General features: G+C 37.9%; 1 protein-coding gene and 1 long non-coding RNA gene across 4 annotated transcripts in view; one reads left to right on the forward strand and one right to left on the reverse strand.

Annotated features, from left to right (window-relative positions):
• LOC139769949 (uncharacterized) overlaps positions 1 to 20,809 on the reverse strand; it is a 190,732-nt gene that overhangs the window by 114,413 nt on the left and 55,510 nt on the right. The window lies entirely within an intron of this gene.
• The window catches only part of Dysc (whirlin protein dyschronic), an 83,188-nt gene that overhangs the window by 49,618 nt on the left and 12,761 nt on the right, over positions 1 to 20,809 (forward strand). For all 3 annotated transcript variants that reach the window (XM_071701476.1, XM_071701475.1, XM_071701473.1), the window contains 2 exons: positions 863 to 970; positions 18,738 to 18,965. In XM_071701476.1, coding sequence (XP_071557577.1) covers positions 863 to 970; positions 18,738 to 18,965 — 336 coding nt within the window. The remainder of the gene's footprint in view (positions 1 to 862; positions 971 to 18,737; positions 18,966 to 20,809) is intronic.

The raw sequence follows: 20,809 nt of genomic DNA on the forward strand, positions 1-20,809 counted from the left end.
CACAAAAATCTAGTGCAGGACACACGATTTCATATCAGAAACGAAAAAAAATTAAAAATTTGGGCACATACAGCTGTCACCTGACGACAATATTTGCTTAAACAAAAATACTGCAGTTTATATATACAAAATGATACCCAATTGCACTAGGGACAACATGTAGGAAAAATATCGTGCAAATAGAACTAAGATTCAAAGCCTAGAAAAAAAGATTTTCACTAACGCAGCTTTATTAATGCAAAGGCACATGCAGGTTGATAGGATAAGCAGTATTGGCGCAGCAATCGAACAAGGACAGATGCCTCTCGTTAGACAAGGACAGATATAGATATATAACATAGAAAACAGGATTAGAAATGTTGACATTATCGACATCGAGGAAGTTCGGCCTTCGCTATAGGATCCCCTTAAGTATCCGAAAACGGATGTTCCTATTCTTTAAACATCGGATCCGCAACCGGTTTAAAGAATAGGAATAATTAGGAGACTGTACGTCGCGTGGATTTTTTAGAAAGTAATGTAGTACTGATAGCTCAAACTCTCTTCGCAATTTGGTTCAATTTGAATTTTAATTTTCAAACATTCTAGCTTCATCTTAAAAACGTTATTTATACAAATTACTAAGCATAACAAAAAACCGCTGTTTTTTCTGAGCAAAATTACGACAGGATCACCGTATGGGTGAAAGGGTTCGAAGGGATACACCTAAGAAAGCCGCTAAAGCCGGATATCGCGATTTTTTATCCCCGCTGAAAATTTGTGTCATCGATATCGTCGTAAAAAAAAAAGAAAATAAGATATTGAAATTGAAAGCTTTCTCGCGATCAATCGGGATGAGACACGGTTATGTCCTTTTTTCCAGGATTACGATGACGAGATCGAGAACGGACGGGGTCGCAGACACAGTTCGCCAGGCGGCTCGCGAGGTAACCCCAGGGATTACGGCCATCATCTGCACCCAGACAATTTGGTGAGTCGACCAGCACAAATTTGATCATCGGACATGGCACTTTGAGACCACCCTCTATATATTCTCTTCAATGCCATTGAAAAACTCTGATCGCATTTGAAAGTGAAAGAATCCGCTGACGTGCAGCGCAATTCCTTTGATGTAGGTAGATTTAAATAAAATGATTTTTACTACAAAGTGAAACGCGATAATATACCGATACGCGAGTTCGACGAAGAAGATATTACTTCAAGATTGAGAGATTTTAGTCGAGTACGCGGATTGTAACTCTTTAATTTATATTATATATTAAAATTACATTTTTAAATTTAAAAATTTATCAAAATAATTCAGTTTTTGATAATATGTTATTGTTGTTCTCACGTAACAAAATAAAATTGTTTTACGCATTCTTCAAATGTAAACTTTTGTATGTTTGTTATTTGATATTTAGATTGAGAATTTGACAAGATATTTGAGTACTATTGTTTTACAAGGCGATCGGATTTTTAATGAAATTTTTTATTTGAAGATAGATTTACTGTAATAGCTTTATCGTAGAATAGGACAAGGAAGACGAATTAGATACCTTTTAAAGCGCATCATATCATTCTAGGATAGGCGATCCTCTTATAGAATTAGATAAGCGATCGTGTGACAGTCTCTCGGGGAAAAGTTTTAGTAATTTTTCGCCTTACGGTAATTTGCGTCCGACGTAATTAATGCACGTTGCAAGTTGATCCCGTTACAGGAATAATTACACAAACGTAGATTGGTGTTTACAGAACAGGTAGAGTCAAGTATCGCGTGTTGCAGGCAACAGGTAAATCTTAAACGCCCCTCACTTCATGCAAATCCCACTAAAATGTTACATCGTGCATTAAAAAATGTCGACTCAAAAAATCTGACTGGATTTTAAACACATAATATTCCATTTAATTATACACACATATTTTTTTACAAGAACATTCAGTTGATATGTATAAGATATTATTGTGTATAAAAGTTGATCTATTAATAATTTATATCATTCCTCATTTATTACTTATTATTTATGTTCTAATTTAGCACTAAATTAATTATTATTAAATATTATAATTTTAATCATTCTATACTGAGAAAAAAAAGCTGTTGCTTCAATTAAAATGCTATCACGGGGTGCCAAAAAAATAAGTAGTTTATTCAATTGTATTATTATTAGACCCAATATCTGGATTATTAAACCAATAATTTAATTATTGATTATTATTAGACCCAATATCTGAATTATTAAACCAATAATTTAATTACTGATTTAATAATCCAGATATTGGGTTTAATAATAATACAATTGACTAAACTATTTATGTTTTTGGCACCCCGTGATAGCACTTTAATTGAAGCAACAGCTTTCTTTTTCTCAGTGTATTGATTTATATTCATATCAGATCTATATTGTATTATATTTTCCTTACTTGATTTGTAATATCTACCGTTTTATTTCTCTAATCCTTGCAAACGAGTAGTTAAACGGAAGTACGTGCGAAATCGTATTTTTGCCAGGCGCGGCCTCATTTAAATTCGCATATAACGCGCTCGTGCCACGTCGCGTGTTAATTTCAGCGTTTAATTTGTGCATGCCGGTTACTCGCGTACAGTTATTTGCAACATATATACTGCGTCACTGCAGAGCGAATTTTTAGAATAAAAATAAAAAAAGTGCATCTAACAAAATCCTTTCTATAATGAAAAAGATTCGAAAGTCGACTTTATAAATTAAAAATTTATCGCTAAAGGATATTGCGTGATATTCTCTACACATATATCACATTCATGTTTGCACAATTGCGCCTTTCGTTATCTAGCAACGTACAATCATCGAAAATCGAAACCGCAAACATGAGCGTAATAAAGCCTATCTTCTAAATCATTTTTGCGCTCCGCGCCAACACGTTCTATGACTCGCGTAATCTCTTGTATGTAAACGTATATATAATCGCGATATTAACCGGATAATGATACGTCATTGCCGCGAGTGCGCATTTGCGGCAACGAGATCGGGTGACGCCGGATTATCGCAGTAATTCGCATCGCTCGTAAATATGCAACGCGTCTCCGAGAGGAATCTATCGATCTTTACAAATGCGTTGTTATTCGACAAGTTATAAAAATTAAATATTCATTGTAATCGCGACAGAGAAAGAGAACAATATAATAGTAATAAGTGATATCGATTGCGATAATAAATTTTCTCACGTATTAGTTTCCTCCCTGTCAATTTATTCTTATTTATAGATCGCGTTTTCAGTGTTTACACTTCTCGAGTCCTATTTTTGTTCAAACGATCTATTTAAGTGGAGATTTTATAAAGGTCAATATAATTCGTGTTTTGCGCTTGCTTTGCGTTAAGCTGATGCAGCTGCGAACTTTGCGCGATGAACCCCCCGAGAGACAGTCGCATGATCGCGCCCCGATATCGACGTAATGTTATTATAGGCGTAGGTTCAAAGTGGTAGATTTACCAATCCATTTAATCGCGTATAACTATATAATAGTCGTTATAGATAGACCATTGTAGTAATCCATACAAAAGGTGGCAACAATTTAAGCTCGTCGCGCGAAAGTTTCGCGTTTTTTTTTTCACATCTTGTCTCGGCGATTTCAATTATACTTCATTCTACGACGGCAGGAATAAATAAATAAGCGCAGTTTTTAACGCGGAATAAATGCGTCAGATGAGATATCCGATATTCGTCCACGGATATCAACGTTGTCCAGGAAATTCTACATAAAAGATAGAACCGAGAAAAGAAACGGAAATAAAACCATATTATCTTTCGGAAATTCTAATGAAATGAAAAAAGTTCCGGAAGTTTAGCTCTTAAACGTTACCCTTTAAAAGTGAACGTCAGATATTATCGCTTTGTCTTTTCTCTTAGTATTTTTGAGCAACTCTTTGAAATCTTAAGAAGGTCGTTGCTTTAAATACTCCTCGAGGAATGCAAAGAATGTCACGAAAAGCTCGGTGCGTCTTACGAAGGTCGAGATTCGTTGGATCTCAGCGCGTTGTTCTCAACGATGACATGCAACTGGGAGGGGAATGGAGAAGATCTCTACAGAATTATAGCGAATTCGCGACGGGACGGTACAATGAGATCGCTCAGGTAGAAGAACGCGATAGATGATCGGGGTATGCGAGCAGGTGCTGGTACGAAACGAACGGAAAGAGCAGCTCGGGCAGCCACAGTGTTATCGACGTTACTGACGTGAGATAGTTTCGCCTGAAAAGTGCCTACGATCGTTTCGTTCTCCCTGAGAGAGAATAACGACTTCTACCGACTATTACGCCGACGTCCGACGGTGAATAAAAAAAAACGTCCGGATTGCCTTCTCGAGGGCAGGTGCGTAGAACGGGATGATGAGGAAACCGCGATTTTATGGGAGACATCATAACTATACATTTGCTCTGCTTGAAACAGTCAGAAACACTCGAATAGAGCCGCGATAGGAAGGAAATAACAATTATCGGAATTCCCTTCTCGAGATGTTCGAAGAATTTCACGATCCAACAGCTATTGTAGATTTAACGATTCTTAATATTAACATCAATTTTAAACAATGTATCATGGTAAGTTCAATCTCGTTAACTGATTTTATTTATTAAGCTTGGATTATTTTGAGAATCGGAGAATGACTTCGTACTTCTTACCATCTTCCTCAGCACATATAAATAAAATAAGGAGAATGTTATTAATACAAATTTTATTTTATCGAGTTATTCAATATCAATAACATAAACAAGTTTTGTTCTTATTTTAGATCGGATGATAACTAAATACTTGTTTAGAAGATTGATTCGCGCAATCTACTTCCCTTTCATGTACACGAGAAAAAAAATACTCTCGGAAATTTATCTCCTCATTAGCCTCCGCGATTCTCGACTTTATACTTTATATACCGTCGTGCAGGCAGAAGGAGAATAAGTGCAAGCGCTCCACACGCGAGAGCAGAGGTGATGTGCAATTGAGATAATCGAGAGAATACGTTGCAGTATGGGATCGCGACCGCGTTCGAAAAGAATATCGGGAGCCAATGCCAAGGTCGACCCGATATAATTAAGATAATAGCGACGAGCTGTAATACCTTGTACGAGGTCGTTATCCAATTGCACGCGGAGACGTCATCCTCAGGATTCATATTTGCCGATATATGTCTATATTTATCCGAACGCGGTCCAATCATTACTGTGAGGACAATATATAATTTTAGTAAATTATATAATTGCCTTATTATAAGGCCCCAACAATTAATGGCTTGTCCGAGAATTTTTTTAATTTTGGAGTTTGCAATCAATTACGATAAATCCATTAATCGACAAATATATAAAAATCTATTCATATTTATTATACACGTGTACAATTTGTGTAAATAGCTTCAGTGTTGGACTGCGAAGTTTCATAAGAAGCCGTCATATCGAGACAGCATTCGATGAAATGCGGCTTTCGAGGAGGAACTAAAAGATCTCTCGGGATAGAACGAGCAACTGTGAGCAAAAACGGCCTCAAAGGGTTAATCAACGTGCCGGTGGGAAATTATAAATCGTTATCGGGAACTCCGTCGAAAAATCGCATCACGGAGTTAATTACGATGTAGTTTAATATACAGGGTGTTCCTGACATAGTAAACTACAATTTATCCGTGAATTATTAGATCACAAGAATATAAAATTATTAAGTAGAGTAAATCATTCCTTAGTAGAAACAATAAAAAAAAAAGAGAAATTCCTTTTGCCAACGTCAGATGCTCTTCGGTAACAAAAATCTCCAAGCTTTTCAATTTCTAATTTATCAGAGTATGACGAACGAAAACGAAATTAAACTACGAGTTAATCCTCTTATGTAATATAATTTGTTTATAATTTTTAGAATAATTCCTATAATTTATCGGAAATTCTGTTGTTCGGTGAAAAAAAAATATCAATTTTGAATTCGAGAATTTATAGAGATCGGATAGATAGGACACCCCGTATATTCCGCGGTCGATCTCGACGCAGTTTGATTGTCGCTTGCCGTCTTTCTTTTCCCTCATAATGCACCCGTGCTCGTCTTATTGCGGGAAGAACGAGTAGAACTCAATGAGGGATTCTCGATAAGCGGACGGGGGAGCAAACAGCAGTAAAAGGAACGTAGGAGCCGCGTGTTTCACGGTCTCGCCGTTCGTCTCGCTCGCTGTTCATATCCCTCGTCGCGATCGATATCGCGATAGTCGTTCTACTCGAAAATCCCTTGCAGATTGTTCTCGTAATAACGGCGCGCGGCGGATTAAAACGAGCCTATCCGCCTGCTCACGCGCGCGCGAGCGCACGAGCGCAATTTACCATTCGAGAGCAGCGGATCCAGAAGTTTTGCCAAGTACTGGCTTAAAAAAATATTATGATTTTAAGGTAGAGAAATCAAAAATTGAAAGCGACGCGACTTTCACCGTATTTTATGCCGACATGGCTACTTGATATTCTAAATTCTATGTAGTTATGCGTTATCTCAATAAGATTGTGATTTTAGAGTAGAGAAATTAAAAAAACTGAAAGTGACTTCTTGCTGCGAAAAAAACACATTTTTTCACCGTATTTTACGCCGATACGGCCAATCGATATTCTGAGTATGCAATATCTCATTTAGACTGTGATTTTAGATAGCGATATTAAAAACTGAAAGCGACATGATTTTTTACTGCGAAAAAAACACATTTTTCATCATATTTTACGCCGATATATCTATCTCGACATTCTAAATTCTAATTACGCGACATCTTAATTAGATTAGTATTTCACATGATATCCGAATGTTACATTTAACGTTAACGTTAAATGGAAATGGTCAGAATGTAAACACTGAAATTGTTCAACCATGATTAGAATACATTGCACAAAGAGGAATTCGCGAATACGTCGCTTCCACTGTATTAAATTTTACTCCGATGTAAATCCCTTCATTAATTTATTAAATTAATGTAACGTTAAATAAATTAATAATTCTGACTCCGAATCTATAATTAATCCGTAATGCAAATCTACACGATAATTCGACACGACAAATCCTTCGTATAATTTATCTGGCGTTGGGGAATTTTCGTCGTCCTGTCAAATACATATACCTCAACCGCAATTTTCATTGCCGAAACTTCGCTTGGAAGCTCTTCGGCCATCCGATGCAACTGCGCATTACGTTATTTACCTAGAAATCGCGGTCGTTCACAAAATGGAACGAGAGGAAGGGAGGAGAGCAGAAGGCGCCGTCTCATTAGAATCGACTAATTAAGGCCGCTCGTTTCCATTAATGAAGTTCTGCTATTAGTCACTCGCCTAAGGTGGCCTAAAAGCGACTTACATATCGATTACAAGAATATATTTCTTTTCGTGGCGCGGAAAGCCAGTTATTGGCACTATTAAAAGCAGGAAAGGATATTTAACCCTAATCCCTCCAACCGTGCACTTTCGTGTCCCACGTTTCTGACGACGTTTGTTCCAGTCGTTTGTTCCGGAAAACCAACGGCCATGGGATAATCCCCACCCCTAAAAAAAGTTGTTATAGTAGGGAACATCAGGTAGAAATTTCAGAGCCCTAGCTCATTTACTCTCGAAACGGCAAACAATCAAAATCTCGTTGATTAAATGGCGGAAAAAACGTTGGAGGGATTAGGGTTAATCTGACTTATCTAATTCAATTACTGTATTAATGAGGATCGTTGATTTACTAGCACTCTCGCTCTCTTTCGAGACTCGTCTTTATTTTATTCACCTGATAAAGAATTAGATGATACCTTCTTATATATGTTACATGTAACCAATGACAGATATCGAGATGATACAATACAAATTGATAATAACGTGATATAATAATAATTTATTATAAATAAGATGACGCGCTGCCCGATTAAACCATATGAAAGTATGATTAAGCAAGACTCTCGTCTTAATGATTACTTATACCTAATGACAGAATATATTTAAGATTATGCTTTCTTAATAGGAATACTTTGCATCACTGCGTACAAGATTGCTTACATTAATTACAAGCTAATTAAAAACGCACGGTCGAAATCGACCTTGCTTTTCAACGACGCATGCCGCTGCGGATTCAGCGTTTTGAGATTCGTCTGCGAGGGCAGTCGAAAGCCGCGTGATAATTACTTCGTCCTTAACGCCACGAGGCTCTTAGGGCCTCGTGAATTCCGTTCGTGAACACTCCTTCCGTAGATCCTCGTCATAAGTCACACCCGGCGGGGACGCCGCGCCGTGCCAAATCGCCTCTCGACTAATTGCACCCGACGATTGCGATCGATCGGAAGCGTAGGGAGGAACGAGGAGAACGGTTCCGCTTTTTCGAGCCGCGTTGCCGACGTTGTATCCTCGTCCCGATCTTCGCAGTCGACGACTGCCGCCCGTTCCGAACTCACTCTTCCGCATGACCGACCAACTCGCCAGAGATATGCGAAATGATAGTATCTCCGTGGCAGATCCTTTTGTAGAGCCCCGCTCGACGACGGAACAACGATCGAACTATCCAATCCGATTTCCGTTGTTTCATCGAACGTTTTCTTAAGTCTACATCGGACTTTTACTATTTTCTTTCTTTGAGAAAATCTTAATTGCATTCTATAATTATTAAATATTAAATTGAGGTATTAAATTTATTATCAAAGAATTATAGAATTTCATAAGAGGTATCTTAATCCAAATTTAAGGTATTCAAAGCAAGAATTTATCTTTAAAGTAATCTAATTTTGTAAACTATCAAAATAATTTTAAAGAGAATTAAAAAATGTTATAAAAGATAAGTAAAAATGTTTTAATCCAAATTTAGCGCAGTTTTACCTTAATTAATTTAATTCAAAGTAAGAATTTATCTTTAAAGTCATCTAATTTTGTAAACTATCAAAATAATTTTTAAGCTAATTAAAAAATGTCATGAAAGATAAGTAAAAATGTTTTAATCTAGATTTAGCGCAGTTTTATTCTAATTGGCTTAACTCTTAAATTTAACTTATTCTAATTTGCAAACCAAAATAATGTTCAATATCTAAAGATCGCTTTCACAAGCATTTCAAACAAATATTTTTAAACTGATAAATATCGTCAAAGTATACAACAGAAAACTCTTTTAAAATTCCACGGAGAAAACTTAAGAAAACGCTCATTGCAACGATAGAAAATTCAACGACGATTCGAGATCGCCCGTCGTCGGGCAGGGTCCTCTTCGTGGTGTAGGCAAGCACGAGGATGGCGAGGAAGGTACGTGAAGTAAGTTTCCGCGCCCTCGCCGGAACCCTATAACGGCCGTGGAGTCGGTCAGAGCTTGTCCTGGAGCGCCTGGCGTAGCTCCTCGGTGGCCTTGGCCACGTCCTGACCTTGCCGATGGGTGTGCATCTCCGGGCGCGCCGAATGCTGCACGGACGAGTTCGACCGCCGCACGGAATTGCCGCTGCCGAACTTGGGCCGCGGGATCCGCACGCGTTGTACGTCGCTCAGCCACGACTCCATGGCTCCCTTGTCTGGGAATTAAGAAAGCAGTGACGCGCCGTTTAGAACGGTTAGTGAGTTAGCGATTACAGCCTGAACTTTGTTTAGAACTGAAATGAAGCGTCAAAGCGTGACGTGAGAGAGAACTGAGAGTTGCGGAATTTTATGTGTAGGAATACAGTATTGTACAGCTTAATTAAAGCGAAATTCTAGAATCTCTGATGCTGCAGCTTGTAGAATTCGCGAATTCTGGATTTTGGGATTGCACGCGTTCTTTTCTCTGAAGAAAGCGGTGACGTGCACGTTTGTACTGATTAGAGTCATTAGACGAGTCGATTAAATGAGAGAGCCTGAGGAGTTTGTTGGAATTGAGCTAAAGAATTGAGAAAGAGGACACCATAATTCTTTCTAGAAAGAAAGCAGTGACAGATTTATGAAACTAGCAGCATTTAATGTTACACGTGCACGCACTTTAGCGGAGCGATTAGAAGAGAGAGCCCCCGAGTTTCTTACAGCTATATAAAAAATCAAAGTGAGAAAGAATAGGATAGTTCTTTTTTCTGAAAAGAAAGCAGTGACGTGCATTCGTAGTCGTGATCAGCATTCAGTGAGCGAAGCATTCAATGAGTGCATTCAATTTTAATAAATGTAGGTTACTAAATCAGAAGCCTACATTTATTAAAATTGAACTAAGCAAAGATAAAATAAAATGAAAGAAAAAGAGCTGAAAACTTTGAAGTCGATGGATGTAAAGCTCTGTGTGAGTCTTGAAGATTGCAGAGTGAATGAGAGTTTGCGAGTGAAATTTATAAATGTTAAGTTTTTTATGATCGCCGGATTCTAAGATTTAAAGGTATTCTACCGTTCGTGGATTTTAAAATGGAGTTCGACACGTTTGTAAATCTTTTAAAAATATCTTTTTGATCTTTACATTTTAAAATATTGTATATATAGATACTATAATTAATAAAATCTACAATCCGTATATTCTCATATTTACATAACATTTGAAGATTCCATAAAAGAAACGACAATAGAAAATAACATAATAAAATTCTACCAAGAAGAAAGAGAAAAGATACGATGGGGAGGCATATCTCCTTTGTCAACAAACTTCCCCGTAAATCTACGTCGATGTCACTGATTTCTTGAAAAACGAATAATAGTACATACAGATATCCGAAATCGAAAATTTTACGACGTCGAGTGTCTACGGGGATCAAGAAGGCGCACGCGAGCCTTAAAGTAAGGAGAATAACGCGATCTACTGGGATTTTATGATCTTGTTTACGCCCGGTCGGATCGAGAATGAACAGAGGGTGCAGAGAAAGACATCGTGATTCCGCGAAGAAATCGAGAATGGAGCGAATAAACGTGTGGCGAATATTTTTCAAATATAGGGGAGAGTGGGCTTCCTTGAGCCACGGGAGGGGGGGTCCAATGTGACAGTGCGAGTTTTCTGTATTAACGTTCTGCAAAATAGTGACGGTGGGTATGAAAACTTTCGTTTTCAAAACATATAATTTCCATCAAAAAATTATGCCGAAATAAGCATATATACTTTAGTTAAAGGCAGATATGTAATTGGAGCCTTGCAAAGTAAATTTTTACTTGTCATAACTTTTTGATATGTAATATGGATTTCTAGGGATTCTACAGTTAAAAAAAAATTCATAAGACGTTCGTCGGGATCTAGGTTCAATACCAACGTGCGCACAAAAACGTTTAATTGTTCTGTATCTGAAATATTTACGATAAATAATATCGATGTTCAGTGGGGTCCAATGTGACGCTAGGGATCCTTTAATGAGGGATAGGACACCGAGGCTGCAGGATGCGGATTGGTCGTCCGCCATTAATGGAATATTTCCGCTTTGAGTATATTTTAGTAAAGATAGTGTATAGTATATGTCAATTTATGACATATAACCACAGTATAACTGTACATAATGTGTCATAACTGATAAAGTGAGGAAGAGAAAAAATAAAAGTGTAAGCATTGTACTTAATAAATCCAATTTCATTAAAATTGAATGTGATTTTATATTATCATTTAATACTGAAATGAGAATATATATAGAGAATACATAACCTCAACTATAAATCATCAAATTAACTAATATTGATAAATATAAGCTCAGACTATCGCGTCAACACATTTTTAGTATAAAAATGATTTTCAAAATTGTTCTGTTTTTTCATTTATTGAATTTACAAATTTGCTAAATTTATATAAAAACTCTTAAATTTATCCAAAAAATTATTTATTGCATTATTTACTGCATTTATTAACTTTTTGTGATAAATTAAATTTATCAGTATTTATTGTTTGTTACTATTTACTTAATTTCTTAATTTACGGAATTTATTTCATTTAAATAAGTTTTATTTATTTACTTCAATTTAATTGAAATAATTCCTCAATTAGAATTGAATTTATGTAGACATATTTTCGATACAGTTGTTTTGTTTTATTCAAAAATGACGCGTAATGCCTGCCGTCACTTCCGCTCCCATGGCGGCTTTGTCCCATCCCTCATTAAAGGATCCCTATGTGACGCAGGTTGATGGGATCGTCCTCTGTGCCACGCTTACAGAACTAGGTCCTACCTACGTGACAGCGCGAGTTTCCGTAGTGTGTTTCGATCGCGGAATAGTAAATGTTAGTGCCCAAATTTTCTTATAAAATGAAATAATTTCCATCGATAATCATATCCACACTTTCATTTTCTCTTTTTTTTCACCCTTTAGTTACAGATCACATGTAATCGAGTCGCTGTAAGGCAATATTCGTTGATCTCTGCTAGGTTACGACAAAAAGTGAGGTTATAGGACTTTGTTTTCAGTTTTCAATTTCTTAGGTCATCTGATGAAACAAATATGACACGATTATTGATAAATTGGTTCTTTAGCACAGTCTTGGTTTTTCCTTTTTGTAGAGAGAAGAGTTAATAGACTACGTGTCACAGGGTACTCTACCTTTCACATTACGGGTGCTTTCGGGGAGACGCTATTAACGCTATAAACGCAAACGCTACGAACTTCGTTCGAGGAGCCAATAGCGCGATAGCGATAGCAAGCTCCCCGAACATTAAAAACCATTTTTAATGTGATTTGAAAAAACGGATTCCCAGCTCACGTTCCCTGTTGGCGGGTGAACAATCCGACGCTTGGCGAATTCTGCTTCGCAATGATAGGAAGAGCCGACATCGAAGGATCAAAAAGCGACGTCGCTATGAACGCTTGGCCGCCACAAGCCAGTTATCCCTGTGGTAACTTTTCTGACACCTCTTGCTGGGTGAACAATCCGTGGTTCAAGGGTGCCCACTCTTCCCTACATACATCGTACTCCGATATTTATTTCCGGTTGTTATATAATTTTTGCAAACTGACAGATAAAAAATTTACATTTTCATCTTCAGAAATGCTATTGCATCGCGTATTGAGAGACAGAGCTCGAAAATTTTAATTCTAAAGGATTCATATATCTCGACTTTTTAGAACCTATTTTTGTGTTCGGGCTTTTTTTAGAATTTCCAGGATTTCTATTCTGAGATCACGGTCAGAAATACATGAAATGTATGCATATTTCTCAGATATATGCGGAATCCAAGTTTCATGTGGTCGACTTTATTATCGACTACTAGCCACCGAATTTATGCACATGTATGTATCCGCGTTGTACATGCGGAGTTTCGCGCGGGATTATTATCAATACGCCTTCTCGCTGCTTAATGATCTCGCCACAGTTAGATTTTATCAAGCGTGACGCGGTTTCCTAATCAGGGCGGCGTAATCACGCGAAACGCGAACCATTTTCGATATTGTTCGAAATTTCTAATACTGTAATTACTGAATACAATGAGAACCAGGCAAGTTCGACAATTTTCAAATTAGTAGATATTAATAACAAGAAAAGAAAATATCGCAGAAGTTTTAGACGATACGTTCCAATACTTCCGACATAATAGTTTAAACAATTAAATATCCAACCTAATAAAACTTTTAGATATAACTGTGCGTGGAAGAAAGTCTGATAATTAACTTTCTCTTTAATTAGCTAAATACTGAAGAATTATCAAATTATTTAATTTTCTTTCTAAAAAGTAAGAGATATATTAACTTCAGAAATCGCGTGTGTTTCCAAGAAATCAGATTTCGATTCTCCTCTCTTCCAGCTTTATTTGCAAGATTAAAACCGGTGGATCCACGTCGTTCCTCTTATTTTACGGATTACCAGGATGTGCCAGTTAATCTTGTTTCACTCGACGGGACAGTGCTTCGCCAAGCACTAAGTAGTAAATCTACCAATCTACCGTCAAAAAAAAGTTGACTTGCCCGGTTCTTATAGCTTGACAATTATCACCGTATACTCGTCCCACTTCTCGAAATGTATTACTTAAACACGTCGCACTTTACCGCAAGCGAGCCACGTTTCGCCGCCGGAAAAAAATCCGCGCGGTTGACAACGGTTCGTTCGCGATTTCGAAGGCCGAGTAAAGTCAGCAAAGGCGGAACTGCGATTTACATCATCGCATATGTAACGTAAGGAATGTCAATCGTTTAGCCCACACACTTCCCTGTACGTGGAATATTTTACATGTCGTGTTTCGTAACGTGTCGCATAACGTGATCTCGTTATGAGAAAAAGATTTGCAAAATACAAAATCTCCGTAGCAAAACGTGCAACAAAATGATCGCGAAGCTATCGATAAATATAAATATTCGTTTAATAAATATTTATAGAAAGAAGGTTAGTAACTTCGAGAAAATTTGACACATCGACAGACATGTGGACATGAGAAAGAAATGTTCGATTAGGAAAGCGTGAAGTAAATATTTAGAGGGTTTAGGAATATTTAGACGTCGCTTGTTTAAATATTGAAATATTTTCGAACAAGTAAGAGCTCGCGATAAAAGATCGAACTTTCTAAAGTCTGACTCTGGTAAATACCTGCTGAGTGGCTAACAAAGTGCTCCGAATGATCAAGGTCCACGAGGATCTTCTCGTAGTTTCTGGACTACTGCAGGATCAGCGATGAGGATCGTGACTGTCGAGGAATCGATCGAGAGAGCAACGCGAGAGAAGCGTTCGACTCGCTGGTGCCTGCGCGACTGATTCAGGAATCGGACATGAAGTGGCGGCCAGCCAGCGCCAGGTTTACGTTTACCTGATCGAGAGAGTGAGTCAGCCCCCGAAGAAAGAGAAAGAAGGAGGGAGAGAGAAACGCGGAGGGAACCGATGGTGGAAGAAAGAGAGAGGGAGAATGAGAACAACAAATAAAAGTAGGGAACCAAAGAGCACAGGAGAAACTACGGCGCGAAGCGGACGAGTAACAGAGGATCACACATGGCAGGTGAGTGAGGAAGGGGAGAGGGTACGGGACAGGTAACAGGTGAGAGAAAATCAGGAACGTACGACAACGGAACACGGCGACTGAAAGCAACCACTTTCCGGAGTCCGGAGAAGGCTCCGATTCCGTTAAAGTTTCCGCGCGTCACGGTGTCTGGAGCGTTACGACATTTTTCTTCCTTACGAAGATGCGACGCGACGGTCGGAGGATAAACGATCTCGAAGAGACTGGCGAGACTCCGGAGACTTCGCTTTCGGGCCCGAAAATCGCAGCTACGCCCGTAAGACCGGCTCCTACACAACGTTGCCAGATTAGCGAGCTCTGGCATCGCGGATGCAGGTTACATGTGCAGTCCTCCCAGGTGCAGCACACTCTCTTCGGGGCTCTCCGTCGCCGCGCTATCGAGAGTCTGATAACAGGGCCGTATTGGAGCGACCCTGTGGCGGCTGCGGATCGTATCATCTCGCTCGATCGCGATTACGAGCGAGAGATTCAAAAAAGGAAAAAATCCGGGGCGGGGGGTCCATTGTGCGCGCGCGAGAAGGGAAGATGCGGCGATACGAGAGAATGTGCATCGTGATATGCATGCGCATCGCGGCTGATGATATAACGAGGTGGATCGCGTGACGCGACGTTTTTTTAATGTTTTATACCGGGTGTGCCGGGAATGTGAACAGCAGTAATTACAAATAAGCGGCAGAAATTACATGCATTCCCTGGTTCCGTATAACGATACGCTCTGATCTTTGGAATTCAGCGCGAAAGTATAATCTATCAATAGTACAAGGCTAGACACATGTAGTGTGACATGTTGATACAGGATTCTAACTGTTTACAAGGATACGACAATTTTCTGATCGCGTATCCTCTGCGTCTTGATCTTTGGAATTAATTTGAGTGCACGCGTTCGTAGCGTTCGAGAATAGAATTCAATGCAATGCATTAATACGAAAATATGTAACGCGACAATATAATACGAGCGTTAGGAGTTCGTTGAACCCCCGCACGTATTGCGCCACTCTTCAAACCAGTTCGTGAGTGACACCTACGCATGAAGATCGACGTGATCCATGAGTTCGCTCGCCAGTCGGATCTACAAACGACGGCGAGTCAGGCGCGGCCGATGCGCGATTCGAAATTTTAATACAATATTTATTTTAATGAATGATTCTCTCAATTATCTACATGTTTTATTTATATCGAAAAATCAATCCCCCAAGTCTGATCCGTCAACCTGCGATAATATTCGCTTGCAAGATAATTGCATTAAGCGCATGAAGTGTTACTTTAAAAGATTTATACGTTTTATTTTCTTATAATCCTACATTTTATTTATATCGACAAATACCAAGTCTCATCTGTCAAATCAGGGTCAGTAGACATTTAGAAAATGTAATAAAAGGACTGATTTAATTTATTTTTAATGCAATTATCTTGGAAGCACAGATTATCGCCACCCCCGCGAAAATTTTCGTTTCCAAGATAATTGCATTAAGCGCATGAAATGTTATTTTAAAAGATTCTATTCTTCGTTTTCTTGTAATTCTTTACAATGTTTATATTTATAACGGAAAATTCTAAATCTTGTCCGTTAAATCAAGGCCAGCAGAAATTAAAAACGAAAGAAATAAATTAATTTAATGACGGCTTCAATTTTACGCTGCGATCTTATTAGCGTCTTATATTACACGTTTCTTACTAGTTACCGGTGCGCTAAATTAAGACGCTATTAAACGGCGAGCGACAATGCTTCTTGCGACGTTGCGCTTCTTTGATAAATGTCACGGACTAACAGAGGAATATCGTGTTCCGCGATTCCCAGACAAGAAGAACAGGGACGACCGGTTCCTGTTCGGCTACTCCGACTTTTCCAGGAACGAAACCTCTCGGCGACTCCGATCGACCGCGGTATCATTGAACATCGCCGCGACAATTGACCTACATCGTGAAATCGTAAAACACCGGTCTTCCTTCTCGGGGGCCCCAGTTCGGGGCCCACCCGAGACACGGCGTTTGTTCTACGTGATTCTCGTTCCGCGTACATAACGGAACGTCGCGCCCGAAACTTTCTCCGGCGACGGCGGCCGGCGCGGCGGTCCCATTAATAACCGGTGATGATTATTATTTCCTGCTGCTGACTCTAAGGTTACTGGGTGACCACGAAAATACGTGATTTGAATTTAGAACGAAGTCGCCGGCTGAAGTCGGCGAAGGTTCAACGACGGTTAAGATATTAATTCTCAAAATGCTGAACTACTTTTGCACGCCACGCTGATGGTTTCGTGTCTACCGTTTTAATAGTCAAAATAAAAGGCAATAATTTAAATCTGACGTGAGATCAAGAAGCAGTTATTAATTGACTTATCTCTAGAATTGATTGTATAATCACATCTCTCTTAACTTTAAATATATATTATTAATCTTTCACTGATCAAAGATTTTCTTTTTTCATATGTTTCTTATGTATACGAAAAGATTGATATAATTCTTTTTCTCGTGAAAAAGACAATGACCTATGCGATACAAATGATATTTGTATCATAAAATTATTTATATAATACAAAAACTAAAATAATTATTAAAAATAAGATTTGTACAATACGAAATTTTTAAATTGCAATACCTGAAATTGCTGAGGTACAATCAGGTAGATTTTAGGTTCTTACTTTCTTTCCTGTCCCAATCTCTCTTCGCCAGAGAGCTGTGGTTCTTTTTGAGAAAATTACAGTCTGGGGTGTAAGGCACAGTATGAAACGATCCTCGAACAATTTATATAACTGGTTTCATGCGATCCTTCGTAGCTAGGGGGACGTGCTCCAGTTAAGACGGCAACAATCGGGCCCACCTGCGCGCCGTTACGCGTCCCCGCACAAAACGATCATAAACGCGAGCGCGTCGATCATGTAGGTCCCGCGATCGCTTTACAAAGAGACCGTCCGGTTGCTGTATCGCACTTTCTAAGTATCGTATTTCTCGCATGATCGTGATTCTATCGAGAGACCGGTGCGCCGACGTGAGTAGCTTGTTTTATTTAGTGCGGCAAAGAAAATCTCGTTAACTAGGAGCAGGTGCTTTATTGCAAATATCATCTTATATGGCATACAAATCAGAAGAATAAAATACACAAATATAATAGAGATATTAAAGAACGTTGTGGAAATTGTTGTGAGAAATTGCGAAGAATTATTACGTTTGCGAAGAATTACTGTGGCTGCCCGAGGAAGATAAGGGAAACGAGAAAACTAGCAAAGATTGGTTTTTAGACAGGAAATTAACTCAACAGTCAGGCACAACTAAAGGTAAAGTGAATAAAGCTAACTACGTATATGAGGCAAGAGTGTAGTTCCTTTGTACTTCCTTGATGAGCTTGATTGAGTTCATTACTCAACTACGTAATTTCGGCGGGCAAAGAGTATACGATGCAATTAATCTCATTAAAGAGTTACAAAGGTACCGTACGGGCGACGGGCGAAAGAGAAACAGACCAACCTTCCATCTATTTCGATCAATACATTTTTGTGCTGATAAACAAAGAAAACTCGACATAGTGACGTTAAAAGACGACGTCACTATATCTTTTAACGTCGCTCTGCTACTTGGGAAGAAAAAAAGAAATGAAAAGATAGAATGTAATTTTATTAGATTTAATTAATCATGATTACTCCTAAAAATCTATAAGTGACATTGTAGACATTAAGAGACAAAGACAACTTTTTTCTTCTATATGAGGGTAATTTCGATCTTTAAACTACACACGTACTATAAATCTTTCTCACACACACTCCCACTCACTTATCTTAATTCGACGTAATCACCGATCATATTGATTCACAACGTCCTCCGCAATATTCGCGTGCATAAATTAGCAGTATAAGGGGCGGACGGGCGCTAACATGAGGTATTTCCGGTTGTGTTATACGCGGACGTCGCGACGCAGGAGAGCGACGGGGGTTGCGAGGGTAGCGACGCCGAGATGATCGGTAACGGGAGACGGGGCGCCGGCGAGAGGAATCGCGATTTGGAGGAGGATGACGAGCTCGAGAGCAAGGAGGAGAGGGGCTCGGAGAGTGGAGGAGGTGGTGGAGGTTTCGGTGGTTGGAGGTCCCACCTGCTCGGTGGACTAACGCAACGCGTCAAATCCTGGTACTGGGGCGCCAGGCCCCTCGTAAGTTTTCCCATCCAGCGAAAAAAACGCAATCTATTTTCACTCTTTCTCTTGAATACGCACGGTTTCTTTTATCTCTTATCTTTTCTTTTCCTTTCCTCTTCTTTCATTTTTACCTCTCTCGATCTTATTCCCTCTCATCCGACACCTTGCACTGACTCGCGAAAGGGTGAGAGGTCACAAGGGCGTCCGTGGGAAGACATCTGTAAAGTCTTGATCGAAAATCGAGTTTGGAAGATACTTCTTTCTCTTTTGTATACATTCTATAATAGATGTACATTTCATATATGTACATATATATGTAATATATGTAATAAGATATTGCAATATTTATATATTTTTTATGAATATATGGTATTATTGTCTAATTGCTTAATTACCTTAATATAACACTTAAAAAGTGGTAGAAATTCGAATTAGCTTTTTTGGATATGGACTTCTATTTTCAGCACTGACAGTGAATATCGAAACGCAGCCTTAGTTATCTATAATTATTTCTTAATCTTTAAATTAAGATTTTACTCGTTTTAATGCTCTGTCTCTTTATTTTAATGTTATTATAATTTTTAATTTTTATTTCTTTTACTTTTAACTTTTGATTTAATTTCCTGGCTTCAATTTAAATTTTTAATCTCGATTTTAATGCACAGTAAAAAATTTTGTGTTAAATTTAACACATTTCACATGTCCCAATTTATCCACTCAAATTTTTGTGTTAATTTAACATAAAGCAAATATGTAAAAAAATAACAAACATAATATGTAAAAAATTAACATAAAAATTTAACATTTAGACGCTATCAGAAATCAAAGTTTATGTTAAATTGACATCTCTATAATGTTAAATGTAATTAAGATAAGATGTTATTTTAACATTTGAGAGAAGTATTTCGATCTTTCTATGATAAATAACATAAGAATTATGTCAATTTAACACATAGTAACTGTTATAAAAAGGAAGATAACACAATTTATCTGTTCACTTTAACATATAAAATATATCACCAAGAATTCATGCACTTACATATAAATTGTGTTATTTTAACTCTTAAAAATAGTTAATATTAATTTAACATAGAAAAGTTAAGTAACACAACAACGATATGTTAAATTAACATACAACTGTGTCAGAAATTTAACACAAAACTTTCTACACAGGAAAATTTTAACACAAATACAAAATGTTTTTTACTGTGTGTTCAATTTCGTGCTTAAAAAATTTTTGAGAATTAGTTTATACGATCTGTCCTTTATGGGCGCCCTTGTGGGAAGATTAGGCCGTGAATGCGCGATATTTGATAATCGACTATGTCTCCATTGAAAGGGAGTAGGTGAGCAACGATTTTCGTGTCGGAGCGAGAAAACATGGAGAACTCCATTCGGATCTCGCCGGAAATCTCGATAGCATCTCCGTAAAAAGTTACAATGCAACGCGAAATCGTAATCGAGTTCATCATCTCAGTTGCTAAACGTATTCACATCGTGTGACATCATAACGGATAAGGAAGGTGATAATTTTCATTATAAATTATTTGTAAATAATTTGTTTCTTTGTAAAAAAAAAATCATATTTTATGAAATAAAAGACAGCATCTAATAAATTAAGCATTAACCACGATATCTATTTTGCTACTTGCAAGTCTTAATCTATACTTTATTTTTATATATACAAAAATTGACATACATTTTTTTTCTCTAATATTTCTAAAAATTCACCTTTACTGTTAATTCATAAATTTAACTTTACGATAATTCATAAGTTCTGATGCTAAAAAAATAAACTCAAAAAAACTTACTTTTACTGTTAGGGGAGACCGGGGCTCGTTGGCACAAGAGGCAAGTTG

Source organism: Temnothorax nylanderi, unplaced genomic scaffold (genome assembly GCF_030848795.1).
Source record: "Temnothorax nylanderi isolate EJ_2023f unplaced genomic scaffold, tnyl_v1.0 TNYL_tig0026_pilon, whole genome shotgun sequence".
NCBI classification, from domain to species: Eukaryota; Metazoa; Arthropoda; class Insecta; order Hymenoptera; family Formicidae; genus Temnothorax; species Temnothorax nylanderi.